The sequence below is a fragment of the Castor canadensis genome, chromosome 11 (genome assembly GCF_047511655.1).
Source record: "Castor canadensis chromosome 11, mCasCan1.hap1v2, whole genome shotgun sequence".
In the NCBI taxonomy this organism is placed as follows: Eukaryota; Metazoa; Chordata; class Mammalia; order Rodentia; family Castoridae; genus Castor; species Castor canadensis.
Window position 1 is genome coordinate 1,425,493 of NC_133396.1, and position 16,524 is coordinate 1,442,016.

At 51.9% G+C, this 16,524-nt stretch overlaps 2 protein-coding genes and 1 pseudogene across 2 annotated transcripts; 1 reads left to right on the forward strand and 2 right to left on the reverse strand.

The window, feature by feature from the left end:
* The first annotated feature begins 1,813 nt into the window (after positions 1-1,813).
* On the forward strand, positions 1,814-4,045 carry Pde6g (phosphodiesterase 6G). The gene is made up of 3 exons (XM_020188201.2): positions 1,814-2,022; positions 3,160-3,200; positions 3,844-4,045. Exons 1-3 carry the CDS (start codon positions 1,877-1,879, stop codon positions 3,918-3,920), a joined length of 264 nt encoding a protein of 87 aa, XP_020043790.1. The 5' UTR covers positions 1,814-1,876; the 3' UTR covers positions 3,921-4,045.
* Positions 4,046-5,155: 1,110 nt separating this feature from the next.
* Tspan10 (tetraspanin 10) lies at positions 5,156-9,820 on the reverse strand. The gene is made up of 3 exons (XM_074048906.1): positions 9,649-9,820; positions 7,552-8,162; positions 5,156-5,925 (listed from the first exon to the last, which is right to left on the reverse strand). Exons 1-3 carry the CDS (start codon positions 9,682-9,684, stop codon positions 5,598-5,600), a joined length of 975 nt encoding a protein of 324 aa, XP_073905007.1. The 5' UTR covers positions 9,685-9,820; the 3' UTR covers positions 5,156-5,597.
* A 4,760-nt stretch (positions 9,821-14,580) lies between these two features.
* LOC109702223 (large ribosomal subunit protein uL13-like) lies at positions 14,581-15,059 on the reverse strand (annotated as a pseudogene).
* Positions 15,060-16,524: the final 1,465 nt, after the last annotated feature.

Consider the following 16,524-nt stretch of genomic DNA (forward strand, 5'->3'; position numbering starts at 1 on the left):
CCCTGCCCATCACCCCCTCTGTTTTTCTTCAGATCAAATGGTGGTGCCACTGTTCCCAAGGCCAGTGATGATCTGGGAGCATCAGGCTACACATGATCAGTCAACTGAGTGGCACCAGCCACAGGCCAGGCCAGGCAGCTTAGGCACCTTTTTCATGGAGATGGCATTGGAATGGACCTACACTGCCCATAAGGGTCCCACGACCTGGGGCTGGAGAGGCAGCCCACTGTTTGCAAAGGGATAAATGGGTACCCCAGGGGTTGAGCAGTCAAGACCACCAGGCTCCTAAGCCCTGGTTCCTTCAAGGCTGATGTTGGCCCCAGGGACAGAGACTGAACCTCAGGGAGGGCAGGTGGAGCCCCTGAGATTCAGGTGGACCCTGCCATACCACCAGAATAGGGCCACCTGTCCTTGTCTCCCAGTCAGTCTGAGCCCTGATGCTGAGCGGACAGCTGGCAGTGTCCCAAGGCTGGAATCAGCACCACATTCTACAGACTGAGAGGAGCACAGAGGACCCCAAGAGGTGGTCCTTGAGGCATCCAGAGCTGGGGAAGAACCTTCAGAACCTTCTGGAGGCATGTGGGACTTGTATAGATCTCAGGAGATTAGGGGTCTCTCTCTTTCTGCTAATAGGCTTAGAGGAAGCCGATCTGCCTTTGACAAGGTCACTGGGGCTTAGAGCCTCTGGAGAGAGACTCTGTGAAAAGAGAGAGGGGTTTCCTTGTGCAGTGCCTGCAAGGACGCAGCTTCATACAAAGCGACAGAAGCCATTCCAATTACACCAAAGAAAGGAGGCAACATTGACCCAGAGCCACAAGTGCCGTAAGCCAGTGAGCTTAGTGGCCTGGGAGTTTGTTTAGCCAGCAAAAGGAAGATACCAGCTCAGGAGAGCACCAGCCTCCCTTCCACCCCTTCAGCTTGTCCCTTTGTGAAGTGGAGCAGGAAGGCAAAGGTTACTCAGCTCAGAAAGTGCCTGGTTCAGAAACACACCCCTTACCCAAGGGTGACCCTGCTCTCCCATTTTGTGCGGCATTATTTATCAACACTGCATCCCAACCTCAAGGGACAGATGATAAACACAGAACAATTACCACAGACGTATGAGCAAAGATATTAATGCATTAATAATGAGGGACTTGGGCTAGTGTGTGATGTGAAGAAATAAATCAGGTCTTGGTGACACAGAATGATTGTGGGGTAGGGGTCTGGGAAAGCTTTGCTGAGAAGGGACCTAGAGAAGGAGGGCAGCTGTGACTGACCACTAGGAAGAGAAGGCTAGAAACTGGTAAGGCTGGTCTGCAGGGCCAGGAGGAGGACTTGCTTGGGTCCCATCCCAGTCTCAGTGGGAGCCCCCAGAAGGCTTTCAACAGAGTGACATGGTCAGATAAGATTCCAAACTATGGAGGGGGGAGGTGGGAAGCGGACATTAAGAGTCTTGAATACCCACTTGCAAGGGGAGGTAGTGAGAAATCCTGACTTGGGACATGTGCAGGGACAGGAGGTTGTGTGTGGGGGGCTGGGTCAGGTGGAAGACCAGGGACTCAGGGAGATACCTGAGTTGTGTGTGACTGGCAGCAGTGGGGAGGGAGCATCTGGCATCTGGTGGGGCCAGGCAGGGGGATGACAGTGCTGGGGTACCCCAAAGAGGGGCTGGAAGGTGATTTCCTGGAGGAGGGACTGCTGTCTGGGTCATACAGAAGAATGGCAGAGCTGATCCTATGTTTTTGGTGGGTTGAGGCCTTAGAGTGGGGGGTCCAGAGCTGGAGGGCTGACTGGGACCCCTGTCTGGTCTGCCCCCAGGTTGCATGAGAAGTCCAGACCATCTTGAAGGAGTCCAAAGGCCAAGGGTCACTGAACTGTTTCTGCCAGCTTCACCATGAACCTGGAACCACCCAAGGTCGAGATCCGGTCAGCCACCAGGGTGATGGGAGGACCTGTTACCCCCCGGAAGGGACCACCCAAATTTAAGCAGCGGCAAACCAGGCAATTCAAGAGCAAGCCTCCCAAGAAAGGCGTCCAAGGGTAAGCAGAGCTGGAGAGGAGTCTGCAAAAAGGAGAGGCACTGCCCCTCCCCACAGACTGCACAGGAAGAGGAGGTAGAGGCTCAGGAGGGACTTTGACCACTTTCCTGCAGAGGGTGGTCCCACTCCCACTGGGGCAGGGAGTTGCAAAGTCCTAAGCAGGGCTGGGGAGGTCTGTCACCCACTCCAGGTGCTATGACCAAGCAGGTCTCTTCCAGAAATTCTGCTTCACCTCAGGGATGAGTGTGCATCACACACCACACTCACCTGTGGACACACACAAACACATGTACACACCCAGAGGCACTGCCTTAGCTTTCTGTTGCTATAGCAAAATACTAGAGAAAAGATAACTTATGTAGAAAAGGCTTATTCAGCTCATGTGGGGTGGTCCCTGATAACTTGGCCCTGGTAAGGTCCTTGTGGCTACATCACAACATGGCAGAAGTCAAGTTGGGAGTGCCAACTTGACAGATCATATGGTAAGCCAAGTCAGACACCAGTGGCTCACATCTGCAATCCTAGCTACTCGGGAGGCAGAGATCACGAGGATCCCAGTTCGAAGCCAGCCCGGGCAAATAGTTCGAGAGAACTTATCTCAAAAATACTCGATACAAAAAGGGGCTGGTGCAGTGGCTTAAGGTGTAGGCCCTGACAAAAAAAGATAGAAAGCCAGAGGGCTCATTCTGTGGGGTTATAACCCAGTCTTGTGAAAATCCTATTAATCCCTATTAATGTGTCCTCATGACCTAATTACCACCCCCTAGGCCCCCCTCTTAAAGGTCTGCCACCTCTCGGTACTGTTACACTGGGGACCAATCCTCCAGTACATAAACTTTCAAGGAATAAATTGCATTCAAACCACAGCAAGCTCGCTCTGTCACACCTGGGTGCCCCATGCTGTGCTCTTGCAAAGGCACACACCTGCGCATGTGCACCTGGGCTTGTTTCTCCTTTGCTGGGCCACAGTTTATGAATCTCCGGGAAGTATATTCACCCTAGGTCAGTGGAAGAACCCCCCCTCAGACCCTGCCCAGCTGTGGGAGACTGGAGAGAAGACCAGCCTCTGCCCACTGGGCCCACAGCCTGGTGCGTTGTCTTCTGGGAAGGCTGAGTCCTGATTACTCTGTCCTTGCAGGTTTGGGGACGACATCCCTGGAATGGAAGGCCTGGGAACAGGTATGATTGTGGGTAGTGTCATCCAGAAAGTTCCCTCAGGCCAGGTGCCAGTGGCTCACACCTATAATCCTAGCCACTCAGGAGGCAGAGATCAGGAGGATCACGGTTCAAAGCCAGCCTGGGCAAATAGTTCCATGAGACCCTATCTCGAAAAACCCTTCATAAAAATAAGACTGGTGGAGTGGCTCAAGGTGAAGGCCCTGAGTTCAAGCCCCAGTACTGCAAAAAAAAAAAAAAAAAAGTTCCCTCAGGCCCCTCCCCCAAAGGCCTGTCCCCACAACCCCCAGGCTCCCTGCTTATTGTTTGATGCTCTGCCCTTCCCCAGCCTGCACCTCATTTCTCTTCCAATGCCAAGTTTCAGCTCCACGAGTAGGGTTGTTCCCATGGGTTAGGTGCATCAGGCAGGAGAAATGCTTGCTGTCCCTCCCCCTTTGGCAATAGTCCATCTTCAGGCTTGTCCCTTGGGCCTGCTGCCCCTCTCTCTACTGGACTCCTTGAAATCCAGTGTCCTGGAAGGAGGACCCACACTCAGGGTCTGTACTCTCAAATCAATAGTCTCTACTTGGATTGTGGAAAATAGGATGAAAGGAGATGGGATGGCCCTTGGGTCATGGGATCCTCCCTGACTGTGCCCCTCTTGCAGATATCACTGTCATCTGCCCATGGGAGGCCTTCAACCACCTGGAGCTGCACGAGCTGGCCCAGTATGGCATCATCTAGCCAGACCCCTGTCCAGAGCCTCGAGCCTCTGCGCTGCTGGCTGTGAGCCCCGCTCAGGAACCCTGTTGTGTCCCCATCACAAGTTGCACCTGGCAACCTCAGGCCTTGGATGCCAGTTAGCAGAAGCCCACCACCTTCCCCCAGGACACCCCACTGACCTTCTAGAGACACTGTCTACTTCCTCAGGTCTGCAGGGAGAGGGAAGGTGTACCCCAGCCCCTCCTCATGATTGGAATGCAAGGAAGTCTCTCCAGGAGTGTCCCCTACCCCCTAGTCCCTGCGCTGCTCTCTGCAGGTGAGAAGGCTCCTCATCCCTACAACCCTTCCAGCTGGGTGTCCTGAGATAGGACATAGCATGTGTTGAGAGTCCTGGGGACATGTGGTGAGAGAATTAGATGCCTCATTCCCTTTCATCAGATCAGTCTTTCCAACACAACTCACACTTGCTGTTCCTGCTTGAAAATAAAATTAGTGTGTCCTTGCTTGTCTGGGGTATGTTCGTTGGGGAGCTGGTTGGGGACCATTGCTTCAGCTGGAACCACAGAGAAGGCAGTGGAGGCAGGAGGACTGGCCAGGCAGAGGGGGCAGAAAACTCATTGATCAACACACCCCACAGAGCCTTGGCCCAGAGGTCCTAGACACACAAGCCAGGTCATGTCCCTTACCTACTCTGGGTGGTTATAGTAGGTAAAGCATGCAGGTGGCCAGAGCAGAGCTTCCCAAGAAGGTAGGAATGGACATGGCTCAATAGAACTGCACACCATGAGGCAGGAGCTCTTACTCCTGCCACATAGGTGTGGAAACTGAGGCACAGGGACACAGCAAGCACCCTTCACTACCCAGCCAGCAATCCTGAGCACTCACAGACATGAGGTGTGTATCGATGGTGACCTGGAGATTCCCACTTGATCCACACAGGAGCAGCACATGGACTTGCACCTCTGCAAGCTCTCTGATAGAGACTCTCAGAAGGGTCCCCTGTGATTCCACAAATGGGTGGAATCACATGCTGACCCTGGACATGAGGTCAGACAGAGCTGGGCTAACTTCTGGAGTCAGCCTTAGCTGGGAGGCTATGCCTTTCCCCATCTGGACCTGGTGGGGGGGTCTCAGATAAGAGAATTCAGCCCACTTGAGATCTGCAGTTTATTCTATGAATGGTACATTCCAAGGAACGATTTACTCTCCCTCCAAAACGCCTTCCACAAAGGGGGAGACCACTTCTCCCCCTCCATCCCAACAGCAACCAGAAAAGGGGAGGTAGCCTTAGGGGAGGGAGGGTGTCCTCCAGTGTAGAAATGGGGGTCTGGGAACCAGTCAGAGGTGGGTTGGTCTAGGGTTGGAGGCAGGGGTCAGGACAACTACCCCTGCCAGTTAGATGGGAAGGCGACACGGCCAGACATGCTGGCCTTTGCAAGGAGCAGTGTGGACTTAGGCAGGTCCTCACAAAGTCACAGTGAAATCAGGCAGCAGTGCAGGGTCGGTTTTAGCGGGCCTTGGGGAATGACAAGCAGGCAAGAGGCCCAGGCAGGCAGGGGTGGGAAGACAGCGGCCTAGCAGGGGAGGAGACCCAGGGTTCTGTTCCATTCTGATACCCTCCCTGGGTGGTGAGAGGGGGCTCCAGCTCCACCCTCATCATGGTTTCTCTTCAGCCCTGGGGAAGGTGGTGCATGCAGCTCACAAAGGGCCAGCCTCAGCATCCTCTGCTGCCTTTTGGGCAGCTATGGCCCACAGCAGCCAGGTGGCCAACAGGAGCTCAGCCCCTTGAATCACAACAACCGTGGTGATGCAGCTGCCCACAGCCTGCATGTTGTCCTGCAGCCACTGCTGCAGTGCAGACCCACAGCCCTGCAGGTACACGACTCTTCCAGCTGTGTCCTTGTCCAGGTGCAAAGCCCCAGAGCCGCACAGAGTGTTCACCAAGGCTCCCTCTTCCTGGGGACTGATGCAGCAGGAGGCAGGAAGGCTGCAGGCCTGCACCCCAGGAGAGCTGCAGTTAAAGTACCTGCAGCACACAGGAGAATTAGTCTTGGAGAAGAAGCCCAGCTTCTGGGGTCTGGCTAAGCAACTGTCTCCTACCCACCTTCAACTCCTATGGCTACACATCCATAGGCACAAGCACACACATGCCCACATACACCTTTATGCATAAATTTGCACACATGAAACATGTACACATAAACACAATGCACAATACACATGTGCACACACTTGCATGCAAATGCAGGCACATGTACACACTTAGGCACATGCTTGCAAGCACTTAAGGCATGCACGTACACAAACACAACACATAATACACATGTGTATGTGCTTGCATGTACACAGGCATACATACATGTGTGAGCACACAAACATGCACACATAACACACAGCTTGTTATATTGCTGTACACGGCAGCCCTCTGCCCTTGCAGGCAGGCATAGCGGCCCATCTTGGCCAGAAGTATTAGTGAGGTAGTTGAAGGGATGTCAAACATTTGATGAGGGGTGGAGGTAAGAAGACCTTGCTCCACTGTCACTGTGAGTTTATTTGAGCAAGCAGAGTTGGGGAAGGAAAAAGTGAACCGAGATCTGGCAGAGACTACTGGAATGGTCTACAGGTCTCAATGGGAAGAGGCAGTACTGGGCTAGGAGGAGCCCCTTGGTGGCCAAGAGTTCTCATCACAGCCCCAGCCCCCAGGTGCCCTTGGCCTTCCATGAGTGTTCAGGCTCCAATACACAAGCCTGGGCTTCCTGGGCCTTGACCTGGACCCTAAGGATCTGTCATGCAGGCTGATTCTTCCCACCCTCCACCCCCAGGCCCTACCTCAGCCACCAGCAGAGTGCATCTTTCTGAGGCAGGGAGGGCTTGATGGCAGCCCTGTTGGAAATGAATGGCCAATTTTTAAAGTCTCCTTTGACTCTATCTCTTGAAGTCAGCCAGTCTTACAGCCTCCAGAAGGAACATGTAATCTGTCCTGGGTGTCACAAGAAGGACAGGTGCTGCTTGGGGTGTCTGTGCATTTGAGAAAGTTGACAAAACAGATACCCTCCAGCAGAACAGAAAACATCCTGAATCACATCCCTAAATAGATGCACACACACACTCACACACACACACACACAATGGAGAGGAAACGGGGGGGTAGGGATGTCCTGAGAGGAAACTGGGGGGTAGGGATGTCCTGAGTAACCTAAAAGTTATCGTCATTTCACATTGAGATGTCTTGTCTGATGGAAAAAAAAAAAGTGACTTTCTAGGTTTGCTGGCTCAGCTTCTGAATTTGGATCCCTGAGTCTGCCTGGTCCAAAGGATGTAGGGAGATGAGCCCAGGCTCTGAGAGTTGGCTGGCTGAAAGGACTGATTTGGGCCCTGAGCCTTTGGCCCAGGGCACTGCATGAGTAGGTGTGCACATTTGTGTGTGTGTTGGTGTCTGTGAGGATGTTCAATGGTGAGGCTGAGTTTTGTTTGGGCATATGGGCACATGGCACGCCCGTGCACATATGCAAGCATATGTGTGTGCAGGCGTGTGAGAACCAGGACTGTGAGGTATGTGGGTGCATACTCGGGTGAGCACGTGTGCATGCCTGCACAGGTGAGTGAGAGAGGTGCCCAGGTTGCCTGTTCCCTTGCCCACACCAGGACTCACGGGTTCTGCTGCCAGTCTTGGTAGGAGGCTGCCCCACAGCACTGCAGCCCCAACTGGACTTGATCAAGCAGGAAGCGTAGGTCTGGGTCATCCTGGTAGTGGGTGATGGCCATATGCAGGATGTGCTCCAGGCCATCCTGTAGTGGGCCCCAGAGGGCCACCACCAGGGCCCCTGCCAGGGCCTCAAGTGCCAGGCAGGCAAGGACAGACACACAGAAGCAGCGTAGTAGGCAGCTGTTCTCACAGAGTGCACCCAGGCAACCAGCCAGGCTCACTGCACTGACCGCCAGCCCTCCCAGCACCAGCCCCAGCATGGGGTCTGTAGGAAGGGGCTCTCCCCAACTGCTTTTCAGAGATCTCTTGACAGCCAGGCCCCAGAGCCCAATAGCCAGGACTAGTAGGCCCAGCAAGGAGAAGAGGAAGTTGGAGAGGAAAGTGAGATACTTGATACAGCTTTTCCTGATGGGATGGGAATAACCAGGGTTTCCCCTCCAGACTTGGTGGTTGGCCCCAGGACAGCAGCGGCAGCCCCAGGCCTCCACCTGCTCCTCCCAGGATGCTGAACTTGGGCTGCTTGACATGGGCAGACTGTTCATGGAGAGGGGCTGCTCCTGGAAGGGCAGAATCCTGCATAAGAAAGAGGAACCAGGAGTCCTCACTGGCAAGACCCCATTTACTCAGACCCTGTGATAGTCAGCAAGGGTGAGGCCTCACCAACAGGGTTTCAAGGAGGACTGGGTGGGCTGGGAGGAATCTGAGTGGTGGAGAAGGGAGGCAGAGACTTGGAGTCCTGGATGGCCAGGGGCATGGGGAATCTGTGGGTTTATCTTGCTTGGGTGGACAGCAGAAAGTAAAGTGAAGGTTCTAGTCTGCTGCCTGGTAGTGAGAATGTGTGGGCCTGGCTTCTTTTCTAACAGGGTAATAACCATACCCTGTAAAATCTGTGGTGAACGTTAGGCAGGGAAGGGCTCAATAAACAGGCCCCAATCTCCCTTCTTTCCACACCTGTGTGATAGAGGAGCCAACTCTGTTCTTGTCCAGGCCTGAGCTTCCTGGGCCAGGGCTCCAGATCTTCCCACAAGGCAGGCATGTGGTATATGGGGCACTTTCCCTGCATTTGGAATGGTCTGCTTGTTTGAGTCAGTCTGTGAGCACCTGCAGCAGTAGCCTTGCGCAGTAACAGGAGGGTTTTCCCACCTAGGCAAGAGGTGCAAGCCTGCCGGGACTGAGGCTGTCCAAGGCCACCCTTCTGTCTCCCTCTCTGAACCAGCCTTGACATCCCAGGATCCACTCAGTTAGCCCCACTAGCTGAGTCCATGAGTGTGGACACTGTACTGTGCTCTGTAGGGAGGATACAAGGAGGAACTGTCAGGGGTCTTGCCTGTTTGGTTTCAGGGCAGGGAGGGGGAAAGTCAGGTGACCAAGGAGGACTTCCAAGGGGACACCTTACCCTTTAGCAGTATGTTCAATGGGAGGGGCCTCCTGGTCTCTCTCTGCAGAAAGTGGGGCAGCCCTACCAGTGCCCAATTAATTCTGTTGGTGACAAAGTTTAACTTGAGGGAGTCTTAAAAAGCTGTGGCCAGCTGCCAAGGAAAAGATCCCATTCCATCCCAGTTCTCCCAGGAGGAAGCTATCCATTCTGCCTGCACCTGTCTGACTCTGTGTTAAGGGCTCATTTACTCAGAGCTCAGAGTAGAGGGTTATTTATCAGCTCCCCAAGCCCCAACAAGTTAGTAGGAGCAAGTGGACAGGCTGCCAGAACCCAGTGGCCAGATTGGGGCTGTCCAAGCTCATGGTGTCCACACCTGCCCTTAAGGGACTTTGGCCTCTACCTACTCTTGCACCCTGTGCCAGCATTTTCCCCAGACCTACAAGAGGACCTACCAGAGGCTGGTGCCAGGCTGAAAGAACTGCAATATTGGGGAAGGGGTGGCACCTGATCACTGAAGCCCCCACCCCAATCTGAGCAGCTGATTCATTGGCATCTGCCTAATAACAAGTGGCAGCAAACAAGGAGGTCTGAGGTGTGGCTGGGGGTAGGGCCAGGGCCTCCCAGTGGGGCTTTAGGGCTGGGGAGGTCACTGGGCATTGGCTCACCTGAGTCAGCAAGGGGCTCCTTTCCCCCTCCTCCATCCTTCAGGCCAGAAGGGAAAGTCCTCAGCAGAGGTACTAAGACAGATGGCTTGTCCCTCCCTTGCTGGGGCTGGGGTCTGGCTTGACTGTGTTTCTGGGCTGCTCTGTGAGCTATGAAGACCAGGGACCAGGGAGTTTCAAGCCCTACTCGAATGCCAGATCACAGGGTGATCATGTGAGGAGTCACAACTTAAGGCTTAAGGCAGCCTTGCTTGAGGAGTGGCAGACAGTCTTTCTTCTTGGCCCGAAATACTTGGCCTTGGCTCTGGGTTTTGTTTTGTTTTAATTCTTTTTAGCCTTGGTTCTGTGGATCCCCTAAGCTCTGCACAGTCATGACTTAGGTAGGACCTCATGGTCATTGCTGCAGGACTCCAGGTGGACCTCGGCTTTGCAGGCTCAGTGGTTGCTCCATCAGCCTCCCCTGCCCCAGGGGAATTGGACCTGTGTAAATTGGTCCACATTTACATTTCTACGAGTTCCTCCATCCCAGCAGCATAACTCACCGCAAGGACGAAACTCAGTGTCCTCCTAGCAGATCCTATCCTTCCTTTAAGTTATCTGGGCTCAGGAATTTCCGCCCTCTGATATCTCAAGAGCAGGACTTTGTCATGATCACCATTGGGTCCTTGTGCCTGAAAGGATGTGGGCCATGTAGCTACCACAGGGAAAGTATGCTCTGAGGCTCTTAGTGCCAGACTTTCATCAGGCACCCACCCTGTGTGACTTTGGGTAGGCCTTGCTGCCTCTGCCTGGGATGTGTGGGAGCTATGGATATGTTTTTCAAAATTGTTGTGGGTCTACAGGACCCCTGGAAGTCTCAGGGAGAAAAGACGAGAAAGAGTCTGTTTTTATTTTTTTGGTGAGACTGGGGTTTGAACTTGAACTCAGGGCTTCCTACTTGGAAAGCAGGTGCACTACCATTTGAGCCACACCTCCAGTTCATTTTGCTCTGGTTATTTTGGAGGTGAGGTCCCAGGAACTACTTCCCCAGGCTGGCCTGGAACTTCAATTCTCCTGATCTCAGCCTCCCAAGTAGCTAGGATTATAGCAGTGAGCCACTGGCACCTGGCCAGTGCACATGATTTTGTTGTTGTTGTAGTACTGGCATTTGATCTCAGGACATCATGCTTGCTAGGCAGGTACTCTACCACTTGAGTTACTCTACCAGTCTGTTTTGTGTTGAATATTTTCAAGATAGGGTCTCTTGAACTATTTGCCCAGGCTGGGTTTGAACCGAGATCCTCCTGATATCTGCTTCCTGAGTAGCTAGGATCCCAGGTGTGAGTCACTGGCACAGCTGGCATCAGGGCAAAAGAAAAGGTGGCCTAACCTGGCATGGTGATGCACTCCTGAAATCCCAGTACTTGGGAGGCTGAGGCAGGAGGATTGAGAGTTTGAGGCCACCCTGTTTCAAAAAATAAGGATTGGGGAGAGATGTAACTCAGTAGTAGAGCTTGTGCCTCACATGCACAAGTCCCTGGGTTCAATCCCCATGCAAAAAAAAAGAAAGAAGACAAGAAGGAAAACAAAGAAAAAGTGACCTACTGAACCTGCCATATACCCACCCTCTTTCCACCTTTTTCCTACTGTTGGGTTTTAGCTTCTTTTGTTTGACATTCAAAGCCCAGCCTCTCTTCTTAGCATTTTGTGTGTGTGCGCGCGCATGTGTGCGTGCATGCATGCGTGGTACCAGGAATTTACCCCAGGGCCCTGTGCATGCTAGGAAAGCGCTGAACCACTGAGCTGCACCCCCAGCCCTCTCCTTTTATCTTTATCCGACATTGCACTTCCTCATCACTTTACTATCCGGGGATCTGACGCTACACATTTGCATATTGTCTCAACTGGGAGGGGTAGGGCCTATCTCCTTTTGCCTCTATCCTCAATCTAAGAGCCAGGCCACACACAAAAAAACACCTGGTAATTATTTGTGGATGGAACAAATCTTCCAAGCTCAGGTAACTGCTGAAACAAAGGTTGTGAACGAACAGAATGTGTTACCCTGACTGGCATTGTGATAGTAAAGGATGGACTGCAGGAGGTCCCAAAAGGTGATAAATGGTCAAGGAGACACCTCTTCTTCCCAGGAAACCTCTGTCTGCACCTGAGAGACATCTCTGCCCTCAGGCACTGCAAAAAGGCTATAAAAACCCAATCCTCACCCTGACCCATGGAACCACTGGTTTCTGGGTCCCCCTGAATTCCCCACTATGCAGTCTTTCTCTTCTCTTCTCTACAAATAAAATCTTTCTGACCTCTGCAGCTTTCATTCTCAGAGGAGGCTCAAAAACCCTGAGCACCTGAGTCCACCTGTGCTTTCATTCTCAGAGGAGGCTCAAGAACCCTGAGCACCTGAAATTCCAGCACATGTCATCTGTGCATCATATTTAGCGACCACAAAGGGACATTTCTTCTGAACCAAAGTTGGTATAGGTTGTGCCTAACTGGGAAAGGCTGCCTAAGAATGTGACCATGACTGTACAGCACTCCAATGGAGTCTGTTCTCCAGGAGAGCCTCCCACCATGGCCTAGCTATAGTGGACCTCTCAAGCCAACCTTTCTCCCTCTCTCTCTTCTTAAGGAGGGTTTCTTCCTTGGGAGCCTGAGGAAAAGCTCTGAACCCATTAAAGCTGTGAAGCAGGCAACCTGAGAGAACTAGGGGGCTGGCCAGGGGCTTATATTGGACTGCTAATGCTACGTGGGTGGAGCCAGACTTCAGTGCATTGAGGTTTTTTTCCTCTCCTTAAACTCTCTCTCTCTCTTTCAAGATCTGACCCGCTTAGGAGGAGGTCTGAAAACAGCTAGTGGAAAGGAAAGTTTCTCTTCCAGCTATAAAGGTGTTCTGGCCGGGGCACTCACAGGTGTCACCAAAGGCTGGAGATGCAACTTCCTGACCTGCCCCGAGGCTCCAAAGGTGGCTAAGTCTCAAACCCTTCCAGCCTTGTCCACAGAAAAAGACAATCAGATCTTTTATGCTTAGTTCATGGTTTCCATGGCCAGAGAATGGAGGTCATCCCTTCCTTCCAGTGCTCCAGTACTGCCTTTGGGCAGGATCGACCTGGACAGCAGGGATGACCAATAATCCCTCATGCGTTTAGCTTGGAAATTCTCTTTTCCCCCAATCCACTGCCTCTCTTTCCCCTTTCCCAAGTAGTTCAGGATGTGTGTCCCCCTCCCCTCCTTTGCCCTAAACAGCAGTGGGCTCCCTTCTTCAGGGAGTTTGGGAAAAATCCCTGCAGGCCTCAGAAAGTGCTAGTCTCTAATTTAGGCTTAACTGTCTTTGTCAGCATCTGGTTAAACTGGTTAAACAGGTTCAGCAGCTTGCCCTCAGGGGGAAAAAAGAAACAGTTAAAAGGCAGAGACCTCATGGTCTTCTCCGTTTTTGTCCCTTACCATAGCAAAAGCCTTCAGACGCTCTCTCTCTTTTCATAAAAAGCATATATGCCTCACAGGATATACAGAGGGACAAAAGTCTACTTCATCAGGAGTCCTGATCCACGCCTCTGCAGGGGTCCTCCCTCTGGCCATGCAAGCCCTCTTTGGTACTTTGATAAGAGTTATTTTTAAATTAACAAGCCTTCAGCTGGTAGAGGAGAGCTAGGTACCTGGGTTGCAGGGCAAACAGGCAGGTCAAAATAGATAAGAAATTGGTCAGAGGTCATTTCTGTGGGGTGGCTGCTCCCGAAAAACCTAAAAATTCTGCACAACCTTAGCCACAGTGGCAGTGGCAGGAGAGCAAGGGAGAGAGGGACTCCCTCTCCGACTAGAGTTTTTCCTCAACTGGGGATGCCTAGATAAAAGGAGAAACCTCTGTTAAGTTGACCAATTTTCCCATGTTTCCCTTTTTAGATGGGGAATCAAGCCTCAAGGATCCAGGAAGGATCCCTCTTGCCTGCTTACTAAAATATTAATTTTAACGAAAGCAACTCAAGTTTTACTGCACCCAGGCTTGGCCACAGTGTCCTCTGGGAGATGAGGAAAGATGGCCAGAAAGAGGCAGCATTAATTATAATACCATTCTTCAATTAGATATGTCCTGTAAAACAGAGGGAAAGTGGAGCAAGGTCCCATATGTTCAACTGTTCATTTTCCTAAGAGACCACCCAGAATGGCTGAACAAATGCAGGCTAGATACCCAGACCATGGTGACCCTTTGCAAAAAGCCCCCAAATTCCCTTGAACTCATCTGATGCTCCATCAGCTCCCCCTCACCTCCCTTCCCAGCTACCTCATACACCAGACATCATCCCACAGGACTCTCCCCCTTTCAGTTAATTCCTAGAGTGAGTGAACTTATAGATATAAAAAAGGATTTAAGAAATTACACAGAAAACCCAGATCAGTACATCCACATTTATAGAAGTCAACCAAAACTTGAACTGAGCTGGAAAGATGTAATGATATTGTTATCTCAGACCCTTACTGCTCTGAAGAAACAGCGTGTATTAGATCAGGCAGTCAAAGCTGGAGACAATTATCACTTAGATAAAAGCGGCCCTACAGGCCTGTCTCAGACTGGGCCCTCACAGGAGGAGGAGAGGCCAGGAGAAGAAAGACAAAGACACTGGATACCTAGAAGGGAAACTCGATTCCCAATTCCAACAGGAGATCAGGCAGTACCTAGGTATGACCCTAAGTGGGATGCTAACAATGACAAGGATGAATGTACCTTTAACCATTTCATCCACTGCATTCTTGAGGGTCTAAGAGAGCCAAGGTAAAACCTCTTAATTACTCCCAAGTCATGACTGTACAACAAGGACCCTTAGAAACCCCAGCAGCTTTTCTACAGAGACTTAGGGATGCTTTACAAAAGCATACTAACATTGTACCAGAGTCACAGAGAGGAAATAATCCTAAAAGATAAATTTCTAACACACTCAGCACCAGATATCCTTTTCTTTTTTTTTTTTGAGGCATAAAGTCTTTATTTGGCTCACACCAGGAGTCCATGGGTCTTGAGGACATCTGTGAACTTGCTGATTGTCTTCTCCACGTTCTTTTCTGCTTGCTTCCGTAGCCTCATAAGCTGTGTTTTCTTCTGGTAATGGATCTTGGTCTTCTCCTTCCTCTTCTCTTCCAGGGTGGCTGTCACTGCCTGGAACTTCCAGCTGACTTCATGAGCCAGGCGCCCCAGGTAGGCAAACTTCCTTGTAGGCTTCAGATGCAAGACCTTGAGGGCGGCCGGGACCACCATGCGCTTTTTCTTGTCGTAGGGCGGTGGGATCCCATCAAACACCTTGAGGCGTTCCAGGGCTGCCTGGCCTCTTAGTCTTGCGTGGCAGCATGCCTCCCACGGTCTGCCAGAAGATGCGGCTGGGGCCCGGAAGTGGTGGGGACCCAGAAGGGTTGGTATTCATTCGCTTGCGGAGGAAGGCCAGCTACTTTAACTTATTTCTGTAGAAATTGCCAGAAATGTTGATGCCCTCACGGCGCACCACCACGTTTGGCCCAGCAGTACCTGCTTGGCCACAATGGCCGCCAGACGGCCCAGGACCTGCCCCTCCGCCATCTTCGGCAGCCGCCTGGGAAAGAAGCACCAGATATCCTTAAAAAGCTTCAAAAATTGGTGGCTGGAGGGAGCAGAGAACTAGACCAATTGGTCCATGTAGCCACATCCATATACTATAATAGGGACTTAGCAAAAGAAAAGGACCTGGGAAGGGAAGAGAGAAAGGATAAGCAGCAGGAGGCTGTGATCACAGCACTCAGAGAGGCTTCCCCAGGGCAAAGTCCACACCCGAGGACATGCTTTCAATGTGGACAGGCAGGCCATTTTAGGAGGGAGTGCCCCCGGAGAAAGCTACCTCCAGGACCCTGCCCCATTTGTTGGGGAAAACACTGGAAGGCACACTGTCCCCGGTTCCCAGGGGAACTAAGGCCACAGCCTCCCACTTAGGGACGGGTTTCCAGGCCTCCCATCCAGGCTCTGTAACCACCGTAAAAGCAGAGGAGCCCTGGGTTAAGCAAAGGTCAGCCTCCTTATCGATACTGGACCAAGCATCTCAGCTGTTCCTTTCTCTCCCAGACCCAGGTCCTCTAAGAAAATTCCTGTTCGAGGCATATCAGGCCAGCCTCTAGAGTGTTATTTCACTCAGCCTTTAGCCTGCTCCTGGGGAGATTTCCATTTCTGTCACTCCTTTCTAATTGTCCCAGAAACCCCTACTCCTGCTAGGGCGAGACCTTCTATCTAAACTGGGGGTACAGCTCCTTTTACCCCAGGCGAGTACTTTTGCTTACCCCAATAGAGGAACAAGTAGACCCCACAGTGTGGACAGATGGACATACCATGGGACACCACGAACAGCAGTCCCAGTCCTAATTCATGTCAAGGACCCCTCCTGGTCTCCCCATCAAAACCAATATCCTTTAAAGCCAGCGGTTAAGGAGGGGCTAATTCCCATAATCAAAGACTTAAAGAGACAGGGACTGCTAATAGAATGCTCCAGCCCATGTAATACTCCTATTCTCGGTGCCAAGAAGGGGCCTAACAAATGGAGGCTAGTCCAGGATCTCCACCTGATAATGAAGCAGTGGTGCCTCTCCACCCTGTAGTTCCAAATCCCTATACGCTCATAGCCCAAATTCCCCCAGGTATTGCTTACTACTCTGTCCTGGACTTAAAGGATACCTTCTTTTGCATTCCCTTACATACTAAAAGTCAACCTGTCTTTGCATTTGAGGACCCTATAAGAAAGTCTGACAGGTCACTTGGACTGTCCTTCCCCAGGGATTTGGACACAGCCCCCACCTCTTTGGGTTAGCTCTAACCCAAGACTTGGCAGAGTGGCAATACCCACAAGCTACTCTGCTACAATATGTAGATGACCTCCTGCTCTG

What these genes read in the sequence shown, in the direction of transcription:
- Pde6g (XM_020188201.2), top strand. Translation starts at nt 1,877, where the DNA reads ATGAACCTGGAACCACCCAAGGTCGAGATCCGGTCAGCCACCAGGGTG. An exon ending in CCCAAGAAAGGCGTCCAAGG is followed by an intron (nt 2,023 to 3,159) that starts GTAAGCAGAGCT and finishes CTGTCCTTGCAG; the next exon opens with GTTTGGGGACGACATCCCTG. An exon ending in AATGGAAGGCCTGGGAACAG is followed by an intron (nt 3,201 to 3,843) that starts GTATGATTGTGG and finishes CCCCTCTTGCAG; the next exon opens with ATATCACTGTCATCTGCCCA.
- Tspan10 (XM_074048906.1), bottom strand. Translation starts at nt 9,684, where the DNA reads ATGGAGGAGGGGGAAAGGAGCCCCTTGCTGACTCAG. An exon ending in GGAGCCCCTTGCTGACTCAG is followed by an intron (nt 8,163 to 9,648) that starts GTGAGCCAATGC and finishes CTGCCCTTCCAG; the next exon opens with GAGCAGCCCCTCTCCATGAA. An exon ending in CAAGACTGGCAGCAGAACCC is followed by an intron (nt 5,926 to 7,551) that starts GTGAGTCCTGGT and finishes TGTGTGCTGCAG; the next exon opens with GTACTTTAACTGCAGCTCTC.